General features: G+C 41.8%; 1 protein-coding gene across 7 annotated transcripts in view; it reads right to left on the bottom strand.

Annotated features, from left to right (window-relative positions):
- The window catches only part of BLNK (B cell linker), a 94,164-nt gene that overhangs the window by 3,717 nt on the left and 76,877 nt on the right, over positions 1 to 13,570 (bottom strand). For all 7 annotated transcript variants that reach the window (XR_014512060.1, XM_083443519.1, XM_083443517.1 and 4 more), the window contains 13 exons: positions 13,316 to 13,411; positions 11,057 to 11,082; positions 10,239 to 10,264; positions 9,337 to 9,441; positions 7,281 to 7,323; positions 6,795 to 6,828; positions 6,401 to 6,473; positions 5,962 to 5,992; positions 5,506 to 5,548; positions 4,212 to 4,290; positions 2,758 to 2,789; positions 2,475 to 2,554; positions 834 to 917 (listed from right to left, as the gene is read on the bottom strand). Coding sequence is in view for 6 of the 7 variants with exons in the window: in XM_083443519.1 (XP_083299645.1) it covers positions 834 to 917; positions 2,475 to 2,554; positions 2,758 to 2,789; positions 4,212 to 4,290; positions 5,506 to 5,548; positions 5,962 to 5,992; positions 6,401 to 6,473; positions 6,795 to 6,828; positions 7,281 to 7,323; positions 9,337 to 9,441; positions 10,239 to 10,264; positions 11,057 to 11,082; positions 13,316 to 13,411 (752 nt within the window). In the remaining variant the exon portion in view is untranslated. The remainder of the gene's footprint in view (positions 1 to 833; positions 918 to 2,474; positions 2,555 to 2,757; positions 2,790 to 4,211; positions 4,291 to 5,505; positions 5,549 to 5,961; positions 5,993 to 6,400; positions 6,474 to 6,794; positions 6,829 to 7,280; positions 7,324 to 9,336; positions 9,442 to 10,238; positions 10,265 to 11,056; positions 11,083 to 13,315; positions 13,412 to 13,570) is intronic.

Below are 13,570 nucleotides of genomic sequence, written 5' to 3'. Positions count from 1 at the left end.
TTATTATATATAGCTTATGCTAGTGTTACATGTACTAGTGAGGAAATGGCCTTTTTCTACAGAATGTGACAAGATAATTGTGTGTGTGTGTGTGTGTGAGAGAGAGAGAGAGAGAGAGAGAGAGAGAGAGGTGTAGAATTTGTTAAGAATATTGCATTCTGTTCTAGAATGCAGGATTCTGTAGTTAGGAAGTGGGTTCCTTTCCCAGACTGGAAAATCAGTTTTTCGTGACAGGTTCTACATCAGGATAAATCTTCATAGCATCTAACAATGTACCTATGGAATTGCAACTTCGGCTAATACTTCACTGATGAAGTGAAGTCCAGGACAGCACATGCCATAATACATGTGTTCATGCTTAAATACATGTGTTCTACAAGACTCTTTCCTGTGGAACAGAATGGGTCCATCAATTTAAACAGACCCAAACAAGAATGATTGGATCCCTATTTTGGTGGTTCCTTTCATCCCTTGCATGGTCTAATGTGCATTTTTGCCTTTATGGTACACTTACATTGCAAGATCAGTAAGGTGGCAATTCTATCCCATTACTCTGTGTCAGCCTGCAGCGAACCCCTCAGCCTTCTTAAGAGACTTGGAAGGGTTTAATCTTTGCACAAACTGGCTGAATTATGCATTGTGAAAGAGGGCTCTGCGATCAGTGTTCCCAAATTATATTGTATGAAAAGCCTGTAACTAGTATCATTTGTTCCCGTCAGACATACAGTATATATGCCTCTTGATGTTTATTTTGTAAATTTCAAGTTCCGTTCCCCTTCTATGCTTCTAAGGAGTTACTACAAGCTATGAGTGTTTGGAAAATTATTTTTTACCATGTTTGATTTGTATAATGCATCTTCAGCTGTTTTTCGATCACTTGAAGCCATAAACCATGCTTTCCCATGAACGCTGGCATCCTGTGAAAAGGAGAGGCATTTCCATCTGCACACTCAAAAAAAAAGCACTGATTTGCTGTGTTGCCTTAGCAAACCAATGTTAAGATCGGAATACATATTTAAGATCAGAAGCATATATGAATGAAGAGGCAATGTATAAATTTATACATATCTATAAATGAACCAGCATTTGCGTAGCTTTCAGGCTGGGTTTCTCCAGCCACTCTGGGTGGCTTCCAGCAAATGAAAACACAATAAAACATCAAACATTAAAAACTTCCCTATGCAGGGCTGCCTTCAGATGTCTTCTAAAAGTCACATAGTTTACGTCCTTGACATCCATTACATCCTTGACACCCACAGGGTGGGTGCCACTACCGAGAAGGCTCTCTGCCTGGTTCCCTGTAACCTCACTTCTCACAGTGAGGGAACCACCAGACATTCACAAGTGTAATTTTTCGTACTCTCAGAATTATTCATGAAATGACTTTTGTTCTATTTTTAAAATGCAGGTTATGAAGAGTTTTTAAATGTAGGCTGCAGAATTCATGACAAAAGAGCTTATATCCCTTACTTAATTGTGTGGCTAATAGTTGTTCCCACATACCTTTCTGCTGTATTTACTAACATTTTATTAACCACCTTTCTTTTATCATGGAACACAAGGCGACCTACCCATGTGGTCCTTAGGAGGTTTCCCATCTAGACCCACACTTGCCTAGTTTCTGGTAGAGTGGCCTTAAATGTAATCAGTCCACACACCGAGTATGGTAATTGCAACAGATTTAACTCCTCATAAAGGAAATGAATGTTAAACAGGTTATTTGTTTTAAAAGATGCTTTTTGTCTGTGGTGAACTGGCTGAAGGACCTAACTGAGGACTGGCATTTTATAATAGGAGGAATCTGTTGTACCCTCTCCCTGCATGTCTAGTTTGACAGGTGGGTGAGGCTTATCATCTGATGTCACAGTGACCCATTTTCACCCAGGTGGACACAGGCACAGCACTTTGCAAGTGCTGACAACCAGTTTATCATTGGCACTTGCAAACGTCCCTTTCTGAGAGCCAGTGTGGTGTAGTGATTAAGAGGGGTAGTCTTGTAATCTGGGGAACCGGGTTCGCGTCTCCGCTCCTCCACATGCAGCTGCTGGGTGACCTTGGGCCAGTCACAGTTCTTTGAAGTCTCTCAGTCCCACTCACCTCACAGAGTGTTTGTTGTGGGGGAGGAAGGGAAAGGAGAATGTTAGCCTCTTTGAGACTCCTTAAAGGGAGTGAAAGGCGGGATATCAAATCCAAACTCTCTTCTTCTTCTTCTTCTTCTTCTTCTTCTTCTTCTTCTTCTTCTTCTTCTTCTTCTTCCCGGCTGAGTTTTTACCTGCCGCACACCTGACATCATATATGACATCAGCTGTAAGGTAGGTGAGAGTGGCTTGGCTGAAACGACCTGGTGTGCTAAATGGGGAGCCCTGCCCAGGGCCTGGAAATTCCCTACGGCTGTATTATATCTTGACCAAATGTTTGTGGAACACACTCTCCAATCTCCCTCTTTTTAAAAATGAATTTCAATAGTGGCGTACCTGTTCTGCTGCAGTAGAACCACCTTGCAGGCTACTGCTACGTGGAGCACATGAGGTGCGGTTCACAGGTTCTGGGAGTCCTGGGGAAGATACAAGGCAAGCTGTAACATTCCATGTTTAAACAAGAGAGGGCTCTGTTATATAAAATTGCAGCCCCATTTGCCTATTGCCTTTGCTGCCATGCCAGTCATAAAGACAGCATGAGAGGAATCTTCCTTAATCGTGCTGAAGATGCATGAATTGGAAACCCACCCCAACTTAAGTCAAATGAAGAAGGGCTTACTTGGCAGTGTTGCTGGCTTCGGAGGCAGCGGTCTGAAACAAACAGAAATTGAGGAAATGCAGGATGGTATTACACATTGCAACTGAGGTAAGCGAGGGAACTGCATTTTGCTCACCATTTCTTTTAACCAGAAAAGGAGAAAGCCGTACAGGGAATAAAGAAAAATACAAAGCAGCAAAAAGGGTGGTATTTACTGTAAAGAGCTTACCGTGGCAGTTTATTTACTTTTTTCAAAGAGGGCCAGATTTGATGAAGTGAAGGGCCGACCAAAGTGAGGTTTTTTTTAGGGTTTTACCCCAGGAAATAAACTGCCACGGGAGCCGGATTAAACCAACCAAGGGGCTGGATTAGGCCCCTGAAACAAACTTTGGACATGCCTGGCTTAGACAAATTCACAGTGGCTACCAATGGCTGACAAATTCATGGAGGAGAAAGCTCTCAATGGCTGTTAGTCATGATGGCTGTGTACTGACTCCACTACCAAAGGCGGTATAACTTTCAACACTGATCGCTGGGGAACGTAAGTGCTGAGATTACTCTTGCGCTTGGGTACTGCTTGTGGGCTTCTTAGAGAAACCTGGTTGGCACTTTGAGAATAGGATGCTGGAAGTCCAGCAAGGTTCTTCTGACATGCTTTTTCCTTCGGGGAAACTTATACATCCTTTATAATCCTGAGGAAATGTTCTCCTCTGGTTTATTCCTGTGGTTTTTTTTTTGAGAAGAATTTACTCAAGCTCTTGCAGGATCCCCTGTCTGCTGTTTATAAATACAGTGGGTTGTATCCACAGAACCTTAGTGTGAGCAGGAGGCAGCTCTACCTGCACAGTTCTCTCTTCTAACTGCAGCCTGTTCTATGCTCTGCTTGTAGAAGAAAAGGATGCAGAGCTGCAGTTGGGAGGAGTTAAGAACAATTGTTAAAATCCAATCCATTATGTTTTGCTGATGATGCCCGCCCAACTGCTGGAAATATTTGCCACAAAGAAAAGAGGGGCATCTTCTAAATTGTCAGTAGCTTCCTCAAGTAATAGCACTTAAACTCCAATTTGTGCAACAATGTCAGGAGGTTAAAGAAACAGTATTACAAATTTTGGAGCTTACATGCTGTTCTGGTTAAAACTACTTTTCTTGACTTTTATTATGCTTGCACCTTGGGATTTTTTTTTTTTACTCTTTAATTTTAGGTGCTCCAAAGCTCATTTCCCCCTCTTCTGAGGGTGAAAGGCAATGGCAGTGATTGCACTGGGGATCAGGGCCCCAATACAAATACATGGCAGTGTGCTCATCTATGAGGATTTAATGTGCAAATTGTTAAGGAAGACATTTGTACCTAATTCCATCTCTTGCCTAATAATCAGTTGTACCCACTTTGGATTCTCTTTCTTTTTAGACTTTGAAACCAGCAGATCACAACTCAGGAGCAAAAACGAAAAATTTAAAGCAAATTATGTGCTTACTTTTGGATGCTGGGTGGGATGGGTGGAAGAGGGATATCATGATTGGAAACGCGCCGGCGTTCGGCTGGTATAGGTTTATCTACATGTGGAAAAAGAGAAGTCTGATTAGGGAAAGGATGCAAATAGGTCTTGGTTGCCCTTGGTGACATACTGCGTAGCTCAGCTTGCATGAGCGGCAAGGACACTACCTTGTGATTTGACCTTCCACTTTCTGTTGTGCTGCAGCTGCAACTACTGAAAGTCAAGGCACAACAGCTTTTAGTCCTTCATCTGCTCTCTGCTGAGAATCTGGTTTGGCTATCTTCATCTGAATTGTGCCTTATATCACACAGCATTCATTTTCTGGCTATAAAGCAATACAAGGTACAATCCTGAAGAGGAGAGCAAAATGGGCTTCTCAGGCTTTCAGTCCTCAGTTCTACAACCAGAGTGGCATTATACGTACAGGTGGAAGGGAAACTGGATACCACTTGCTCAACACCTTGCAACGAAGCGAGACTTTTTACCAGTCCCACTGCACCTTGTTGAAATGAGCAGAATGAGATGGGTGCATAGTGCACTGCGCCAGAGTTGACTTCAGATCTGTGTGGTGGTCTTCTCTCTGGGGAATCCGCATGGTTCACATGCACTTGATAAATTTGCAAAGCAAAAGCGAATACCCAGTCTCTCTTTAACAGGTTTTACTAGTCTATATTTCATGACCTGGAGGATGTAGACTACTTAGTTCAGCACTTTTTGCAAGAAGCCCAGCAAGCAGGAGATGGTCCATCAGCAGATCACTGACTGGTGAAGCCCCAGTAGACCACTGACCAATCTACTTGCACCCCCTCCCACCCTATAGCACAAATCCAGGCAATACATACTAAACACTTTAGGAGAAGATGACATTGCTAGTTGGTACATCTAGCAATTGGATGTGGTTGTAAATACCTTGCTAATTCTACTTTGCAAAAGCTCTCTTGGAATAGAGGGAAATGCCTTCTAGTAGTCAGGCTGTTGTTCCATCTAGCCCAATATGTTCTACCCTAGCTGGAAGCAGTCCTCCATTGTCTTGGGAAGAGGTCTTCCCCATCTTCTGTTATCTAGTCTTTTCACTGGAGATGCTATGGAGGTATGTGCTATGCCATTGAGCTACGGTCTACCCCTGTCTGAAATTTTCGTAGTAGCCTTAGACAAAATCAATCCTGCCTTGAGTGGGATTCAATAGTGTATGTGGCCTTGCGGCACTACAGAGTTTTACACATTATTAATAAGAAGATGGTAGACAAATGTTTGAACAGTAGAAGTAGTTTACCTTCAATAACACTTAGGTGGTCTCTGTCAGGGAGGCTTGGTTTCTACGAGGAGACAGGAAGTAAATTGGGTTAAGATTGTGTGGTAAAATGCTCTTCGACCAGTGATCTGACTGAGATCCCTGCTCCCTTCTAGGCTTGTGGTAGAGGATATCCTTCACTAGGCACTGAAGTACTTTGTAAGAAGAGAAGCACCAAATATCTGCCACAGCAATTAGCTGTAATAAATTTCTGCTCCGTTCAGTAGCACACTGAGGATTGGGTTGTCAGCAGAAGCAAAATTCACTGTACAAATAGCCTCTTTACCATTTAGCACCGAGAAATTGGAACAGCGTGGCTGATTTAGGATAATGGTTGTGTTAAGCACTGTTTAGTGTTCTGGAATGATTGAAAGTTTTGTTGTATTCTCATTTATTATCCAATGTGTAATAATATTTTAAAAATCAAAATCAACTTACTGATGGCAGTGCTGGATTTGGTAATTTTTTCCTGCAAGGGAAAGAAAAGAGAGAGTTATTGCATGTGATTCATAAGCTTGGAGGCAAAAGTGTCACTACAGGAGTGAAAGGCATTTTGGTTCACACAAGGGGAATCCACCCCCCTTCCTCCTCCTCCAGCCCCATCTGCCACATCAAGTGCCCGAGAAATCCTTAGACCTTCCAAGAGCCTTTACAGAGGACTGCAGTGGGAACAGGGAGGCAGGAAAGCCCTCTGAGAAGTGGGGAATCCAGCCCATGGAAACCCAACTTTTATGTTGCTCAGCTTAATGGTGATGAGCATTTTAAAAAGAATCCAGTGGGGTCCTTTATATAATGGGTTTAATGCATAGGACAGCCTCTACTTTACTGCCTCCAGTACATGCTTTTTATAAACTTACAGAATCTTTTTATAACTTACGGAATCCGTGGAAATGGAGATGGGACTGTAGCAGAAGGAGCCTTGAATTCTGGAGCACTGTTGCTGCTGAGAGCTGAAAATCCAGACACAATGTTTAGTGCCCCCCCTTTTTTGACTACCATCATCTCTAGCCAGCGTAGCCAATACCCAGCAATGATAGATGCAAAACATCTGGAGGGCTCCAGGTTGAAATACATATGCCACAGAAATATATGCATTAGATACACAGAGAATATTAACAGTGCAGATGTATGAATATAGCCCCAGTCTGTTAGGATTTCAGTATAAGTGGAATGAAGAGGGAGGCATGAAATTGGTGCTGGAGTGGCTTTTGATGCCCTCCAGTCATAGTACAAAAGGCCCCTCAATTGTGTCCAGGGCAGAATATACTTACTGTCATCATCTTGTATTCCGAGGCTATCCGGTTCCTGAAATCAAAATAACAGTTGTCAGATTTTGGTATATAAATATACCAAACAACATTTACTTAATAAGAAAAGCCAGATTATGAAGCCACAGAAAACTGAAGGAACAATCAGAGAAGGATTCTGAGCCAACAAATATCTTAATCAGAGGAGATGAGCTCTCGTAAATTATTTAGACAAAACTGGAAGAAAAAGAAATGCCATTTTCCAATCCTTTGGTGAAGATCTTCGTTAGTTCAAAGCACAACATAAAAAGAAGCTTTCTAGATAAGAAGAAAGAAGTATCTAGTCCATCAGTCTATTATCCACAGTGGCCAATCAGATGCCAATGGGAAGCCTACGAGCAGGACAAGAGGACTTCTTTCTCCACAAAAATCAGAAGGTAATTGGTTTTCTGTCCCTCAAGCAACAGCAAGTAATTGCCTTTCAAACTAGGTAGGTGGTTAACAACTTACAATTTTTGGTGGAGGCCGGTTCCTAGGAAGTGGCAAAACATTTCTGGAAAGCATATAAAATGTTTCAATCAAACTTTTTGCTCTTAATTGTAACAGTAATTATCTGATTTGCTATAATTTCAGTTTCACCTGAAACTTTTGTTGTAGTGAGCACCCTGATTAGGATGAACTATGCGTATATATAGAGAGAGACTAGTGGACTTCCTGTAAAGCAGAGAAGTCTGACATTTAGTGCTGTTATGTCAGCACTAAACAACTTTCAACCCTTTGGATAAAACTCACCAAAAACCAACAGGCTACTATTTTTAAGTGCTTATACACCAACACTGGATATCGATGAAGACATTAAAGAATTTTTTTATTCTTAGCTGGATGCCATCCTATCAGAGATGCCTAAGGAGAAAATTATCCTCCTAGGTGATTTTAATGCAAGAGTTGGGAGAGATTTTGATCTGTGGCTTGGGACTATTGGGAAAGAAGGAACTGGCAACAGCAACCAGAATGGAATCCTACTTTTGACTATACGTGCAGTGCACAACCTTGTTATTTACCAACGCACTCTTTCAACAAAAAAAAATAAATTTAAAACATCATGGAACCACCCTCAGTCAAACCACTGGCACCTCTTAGACTATGTAATTGTCCAAGCTGAATATTGCTGTGATGTTCTCCTATGACGAGTGCCGACAACTGCTGGACAGATCACTGATTAATACATTCCACAATGGCTATCAAGATTATACCTAAACACAGGCTTCAAGGAAGGAAATCAAGGCACAAAATGAACACTCAAGCCCTTCAAGATCCTATTAAGCGAGATTGCTTCCAAACAACCCTTAAGGACCATCTGCTTTCAGAGTTCCCTGATAACTCCATTATTGCAGCCTGTGAACAAACTATTGGACACCAAACCAAGAAACATCAGAACTGGTTTGAGGAGAATGATAGTGAGATTGAACACATTATTGACAAGAAAAGAAAGGCCTTTCAGATCTGCCAAAGAGATAGAACTGCGCCACTAAGAAAAAAACCTATGCCAATGCTAAGGCTGAAGTTCAAAGAAGAACCAGAGAACCAAAGAACACTTAGTGGATAAAAAAAGCTCAAGAAGTCCAGCACTTAGCCGACACTCATGATGCAGAGTGTTTCTTTAAAGCTACAAAGACCATCTATGGATCAATAAATCATTGCATATGCCCCCTATGCATATGCCCCACTTCTAAAAGATAAAGAAGCTATTGTACTGTGCTGGAAAGAACATTACCAGCATCTCCTTAACTGCAACTCCCCCGTGGCTGCTGAGGTCCTCTCACGAATTCCACAAAACAAATTAGAGATGAGCTTGCAGTATCTCCAAATCTGGGAGAGTTGTGTACAGCTATTAACCAAATGAAAAACAACAAAACCAGCAGACCTGATGGCATACCTGCCAAATTCTTCAAAGTGGGTGGAACTGAACTTGTACAACAATTTCACAAGCTCATCAAAAAAATCTGGGAGAGTGAGGAGATCCCAGTAGGCTTTAGGGATGCCAAAATTATCAACTGTTTTAAAAAGGGTGATAGAGCAGACTGCAGAAGCTATCGAGGCATCTCTTTATTAGCTGCAGCTGGCAAAATTCTTGCAAGGATCTTAGCAAAACATCTCCTAACTATATCCGAGGCTACCCTTCCTGAATCCCAAAATGGTTTTCGACCTTCTAGCGGGACAGTGGACACAATTTTCACTGCTCAACAGCTTCAAGAAAAATGCAGAGAGCAAAACCAACCCCAATTCCCAACTCTGGGAATTGTAGATCTGAGAGGGGAATAAGGGTCTCCTATCAACTCCTATCAGCACCCTTAAAAAACAAGACTTCCCAGGATTCTTTGCGGAGAGCCTTGACTGTTTAAAATGGTATGATCCTGCCTTAAATGCATAGTGCATATGGAGCCTGGGCATTTGAAATGGAACATGCAGTACCCACAATGCCAAACTGAATGCTCAGTGTGAACCCCTTTTCGTGTAACATACTCATCGATTGTTACAGATATTCTTATTATTATTCATAACTAACCTGGGCACGTCAGGCTTAAAGGGCTCTTTAGCTGCACTGTGTTCAAGTGAGTGTCCTCTGGGTTCAGGTCTCTGTCCAGGTTTTGGAGGAAGTTGCTTGGAATTCCTTAGGGATGAAAATATTAAAAGTCTAGGTTCCATATTAAAAGTTTATGTTTACAAAAAATGTGAACTAGCCCACAAGTTTTGCCCAGCTGTTGTGAATTTGGATTAATGAGCAGTTTTCTTGCCCAGATACTCTCATAATTGGAAGGCAAGACAGATGCTGGAAGAAGTTTACAGGACATATTTCTTGAAAAAGATGGTGCTGGGCATATTTTTCCTATTAAGATAACCATAAATATGCATCCATCTTCTAATAAATTCCTAGGTCTCAGTTGTAGCATTAGAGACTATATGGTTTCAGTTTGCAAATAAGGTAAACCAGTCAGATGACTATGGCCATAATCCTAAAGGTGTTAGTTGTTATTATTACTATTAGTATTTACATTTGTATACTGCCCATCATCCGTAGATCACAGGGCGGTTCACAACATAAAAATACAATATAAAAAACACAAAATATAACATAAAATAAGAAAAAACAAACAAACCAATCAAGGATGCCCCCTCCCACAACACATTTAAAAGGGCATTGGACGTTAATTAGCCCAAGGCCTGGTTGAAGAGGAGCATTTTTGCCTGGTGCCTAAAGCCAAACCTCCCTCTCATTTGATCTCTCTCCCCCCCCCCCACCTTATTTCCACTTAAGTCAAGTTGAATTCTAGTCCATTCATAAACCATTGATCTAAATGTGCCTTAAGTATCTGGAGTAGATGAATACACCTCTAGGAGGACATACATTTGTGCAGGGAATCACATAATAATTTTTTTATACAGAATTTCACACAGGTTTCACATTACCTGGGCAATGGAGGCAGTGCTTTTTCCTGCAGGGAGAGAATGAATTGTTTATTATTAATAATAATATTATTATTTAGTCATGTTTACCCAAAGTGATTTCCAAAACAGTATAAACACTAAAGCCAATTACAAAATTGAACAAGCCAATAAAACCTAAAAAAAACTAAAACACACCCATCCAAATAAAAGACAGGTTGTACAAAACCTGCCCCACAAGAGGACAGAGTCGAGACATAAGCTGTATTGGATGGAGTTAGAAGAAGGACTATGAACAGAACATTCCTGGCAATGAGGAAAAGAAGTGATGAAAATGGAAAGGGACTTGGAAGTCCTGCGTCACAATATTATAGATGCAGTGGTACCTCGGGTTAAGTACTTAATTCGTTCCGGAGGTCTGTTCTTAACCTGAAACTGTTCTTAACCTGAAGCACCACTTTAGCTAATGGGGCCTCCCGCTGCCACTGCGCCGCCGGAGCACGATTTCTGTTCTCATCCTGAAGCAAAGTTCTTAACCCGAGGTAATATTTCTGGGTTAGCGGAGTCTGTAACCTGAAGTGTATGTAACCTGAAGCATATGTAACCCGAGGTACCACTGTACAAGGAAACTTCCATGTCTGGTATGGTCAGAATGTATTCCCTTTGATATTTCAAATGTGTGAAATACTGTTCTGAACATGCACACGGTTTCATCTGAGCACAAAATGGACCATATGCCATTTCCAACTCTGGGGATGGAATATGTCTTCTCTCCAGTAAAAAACAGGATCCTTCTGCACAGGTGAGATTTTGGTTTTCAAAGCATGTATATAAGGTCTTACCTCTTCCTCAGGAATTTCATAGACATCTGGAAAAAGAAGGATGTTCCGCAGTTAGAAACAAAACTCAAAACAGGCATGAACAAATATAGATACAGGAATGACTATATATAGAGAGAGTTCAATTTTTTTTTTATAATGATAACCAGTTTTGGCAGGACATTTGATACTTGTAGATCATGCTAAAATGTTTCTGAAAGGTGAAAAGCCACTGATATTTAGGAACAGAATAAAACAAAAAATATTAGCAATATTAAGCATCATTGGCTCCAGTCCTAAGATAAGTGAAAAGAAAAAAGTTCACTGAAAGAAACGGTCAGGGACCTCACTGACAATACTGGGTAAGACAAAGGGTTGTTAGGGGGGAAAGCTTTATTCCAAAATTCACTACAGTACCTAAACATAAGTTGGGTTACAGGTCACAAATCCTGGAGGCATGGCAGAGCTCGAGAGTTCATGGCTAGGTAGAACCTAAGCTTCTGAAGCACACCCTGGGCTCTCCTTTTGAAGAGTGTGATGGACACCTTCATTTATGCAGTTGATGTCAGTTTATAATGTGTGCTATGCCATGCCCCCCTTAGCAGCCCATGGCAGTTTCTCAGAATTCCAAGGGTGCCCACTGCCCCCAAAGGTTGGTGATCCCTGGACTGGACAAACCCTGTGGAGCATAAGGCTATCACTGGGTACTCGCCATTGTGGCTATGTGCTACTTCCAGGTTTGGAGGTCTGAATGCAAACAGCAGGAGAGAACTATTATCCTCAGCTCCTGCTGGAGGGCTTCCTGGAGGCACTGTGATGCCCCAAGGTTTGGGCCTGGTCAAACAAACAAGCACTCCTGAGAGCCGGTTGAGGGAGTGAAGTCTGTTTGCACTGCTGCAATTTCCTTGGTGATGACAGTGCCAGCTCACTGTCTGACTGATCCCTCTGTGTCTCCCCTTGGGAGTGGCTCTTCGCTGGCTGGGAGTAGCAGCAGAGTCACATCAACTGGCTAAGACATTACACTTGGGAGTATCAGATGACCCTAAGGCAGGCTGTATTCTTGACAACCAACGCGGCCCCTTGCCCAGGTCTATGTCAGCACCTCCCATTCTGCTGGGACCCTCTGCGGGTCAGAGTCCTCCAGTTCCCATATCTCTTCCCACCCCATCGACCGACTCCTGTCAAGGTGTTTCCATGGGGCTCATAACAGGAACTGCTCTTCCTGAACAGTCCACCCCCATATTACTGAAGAAGGTCCCCTGACATCTCAGAAAAGCTTTTAAGGCAGTGATGGCCAAACTTGGCCCTCCAGCTGTTTCCAGACTACAACTCCCATAATCCCTAGCTAACAGGACCAGTGGCCAGGGATGATGGGAATTGTAGTCCCCAAACAGCTGGAGGGCCAAGTTTGGCCATCACTGTTTTAAGGGGATATAGGCTGAGGGGAGGGAATGGAAAATTTCCCTTCTGTTAAGTTTTCTGCTCACTTATCTTAGGATCCTTGCAAAAAATTCTTAAGCATATTACTAACATACTGCATTTGATCAAAGCTCTATTTTTTTCTGACTTGAATACATTGGGTTATGTCCAGACTAAATTATGCGAATTCAGGCCTCACTGAAATCAATGTGACAGGACAAATGAGTTAAATCCCATCGATTTCAGCAGGAACAAAGTCAAGCTTTTGTCTTGCAGTGTTTTACTGTCTGTTATGGCTAAGTGTATGTTCACTTATTAGAAGGAATTGGTTGGAAAAATGATTCAAACCCAGCTTTCCTAACTGTGTTAAATAATAATGTCACTTGTCATTGATGCAAAGGATGAAATTAGGGATAGTTGTAGCATTAATAAATTCCACTAGGGGGTGCTGCTTTATTTGAAAGCAAAGTTATTGCTACCATCCAAAGAAACCGAAAGGAGTAGAATCATAGAATCAGTACTATGAATGAACTTTCTGACGTTCCAAACAATGTGCGTAGAAAAAACTCCCTTCTCTGGTGTGGCTTGTTTACACTGTACAGCATTAATGAAGCCTGCTAGTCTTATCAGACAAAACAGTGAGCTATTTCCTCTAGTTGGCAACATAGTAGATCCAGGATGACTTATGATGCAAAATCAGCCCCGAGTTTGCTGCAAATTCAAGGAGCACAGCCAATGGTTATATATGTACCAACCTAGATCTTGCTTTTATGATGGCTTTTTAAAAGGACTGCAAAATATAACCACAACTTAAAAACATATAAAATGGTGTTTATAATTATACTAATACACATTCTTTCATACCTAATGTTGAAGGCGATGCAGGAACAGGAGGCAATGCTGGCGAACTGGGAGGATCGAGTTTTTGCATGGGCTTGATCAATCTGTTCACCACTGGGGCTTAAAATGATGAAAGAAACATAGGCATGTCACACGAATGAAAACCAAAGTCACATGTATTGGGGGGTAGTATTTTTGGCTAAATTAGTTTCCTTAAAACTGTTTGAAACTGAAATTTGCTCTTTTATGCTGCAAGCAATATGCCAGCCCCCCCCCCTC

The sequence above is a fragment of the Podarcis tiliguerta genome (genome assembly GCF_965153285.1).
Source record: "Podarcis tiliguerta genome assembly, chromosome: 5".
Taxonomy (NCBI): domain Eukaryota; kingdom Metazoa; phylum Chordata; class Lepidosauria; order Squamata; family Lacertidae; genus Podarcis; species Podarcis tiliguerta.
The sequence above is the reverse complement of the archived record's forward strand: the minus strand, read 5'-3'. Positions and strand labels throughout refer to the sequence as shown.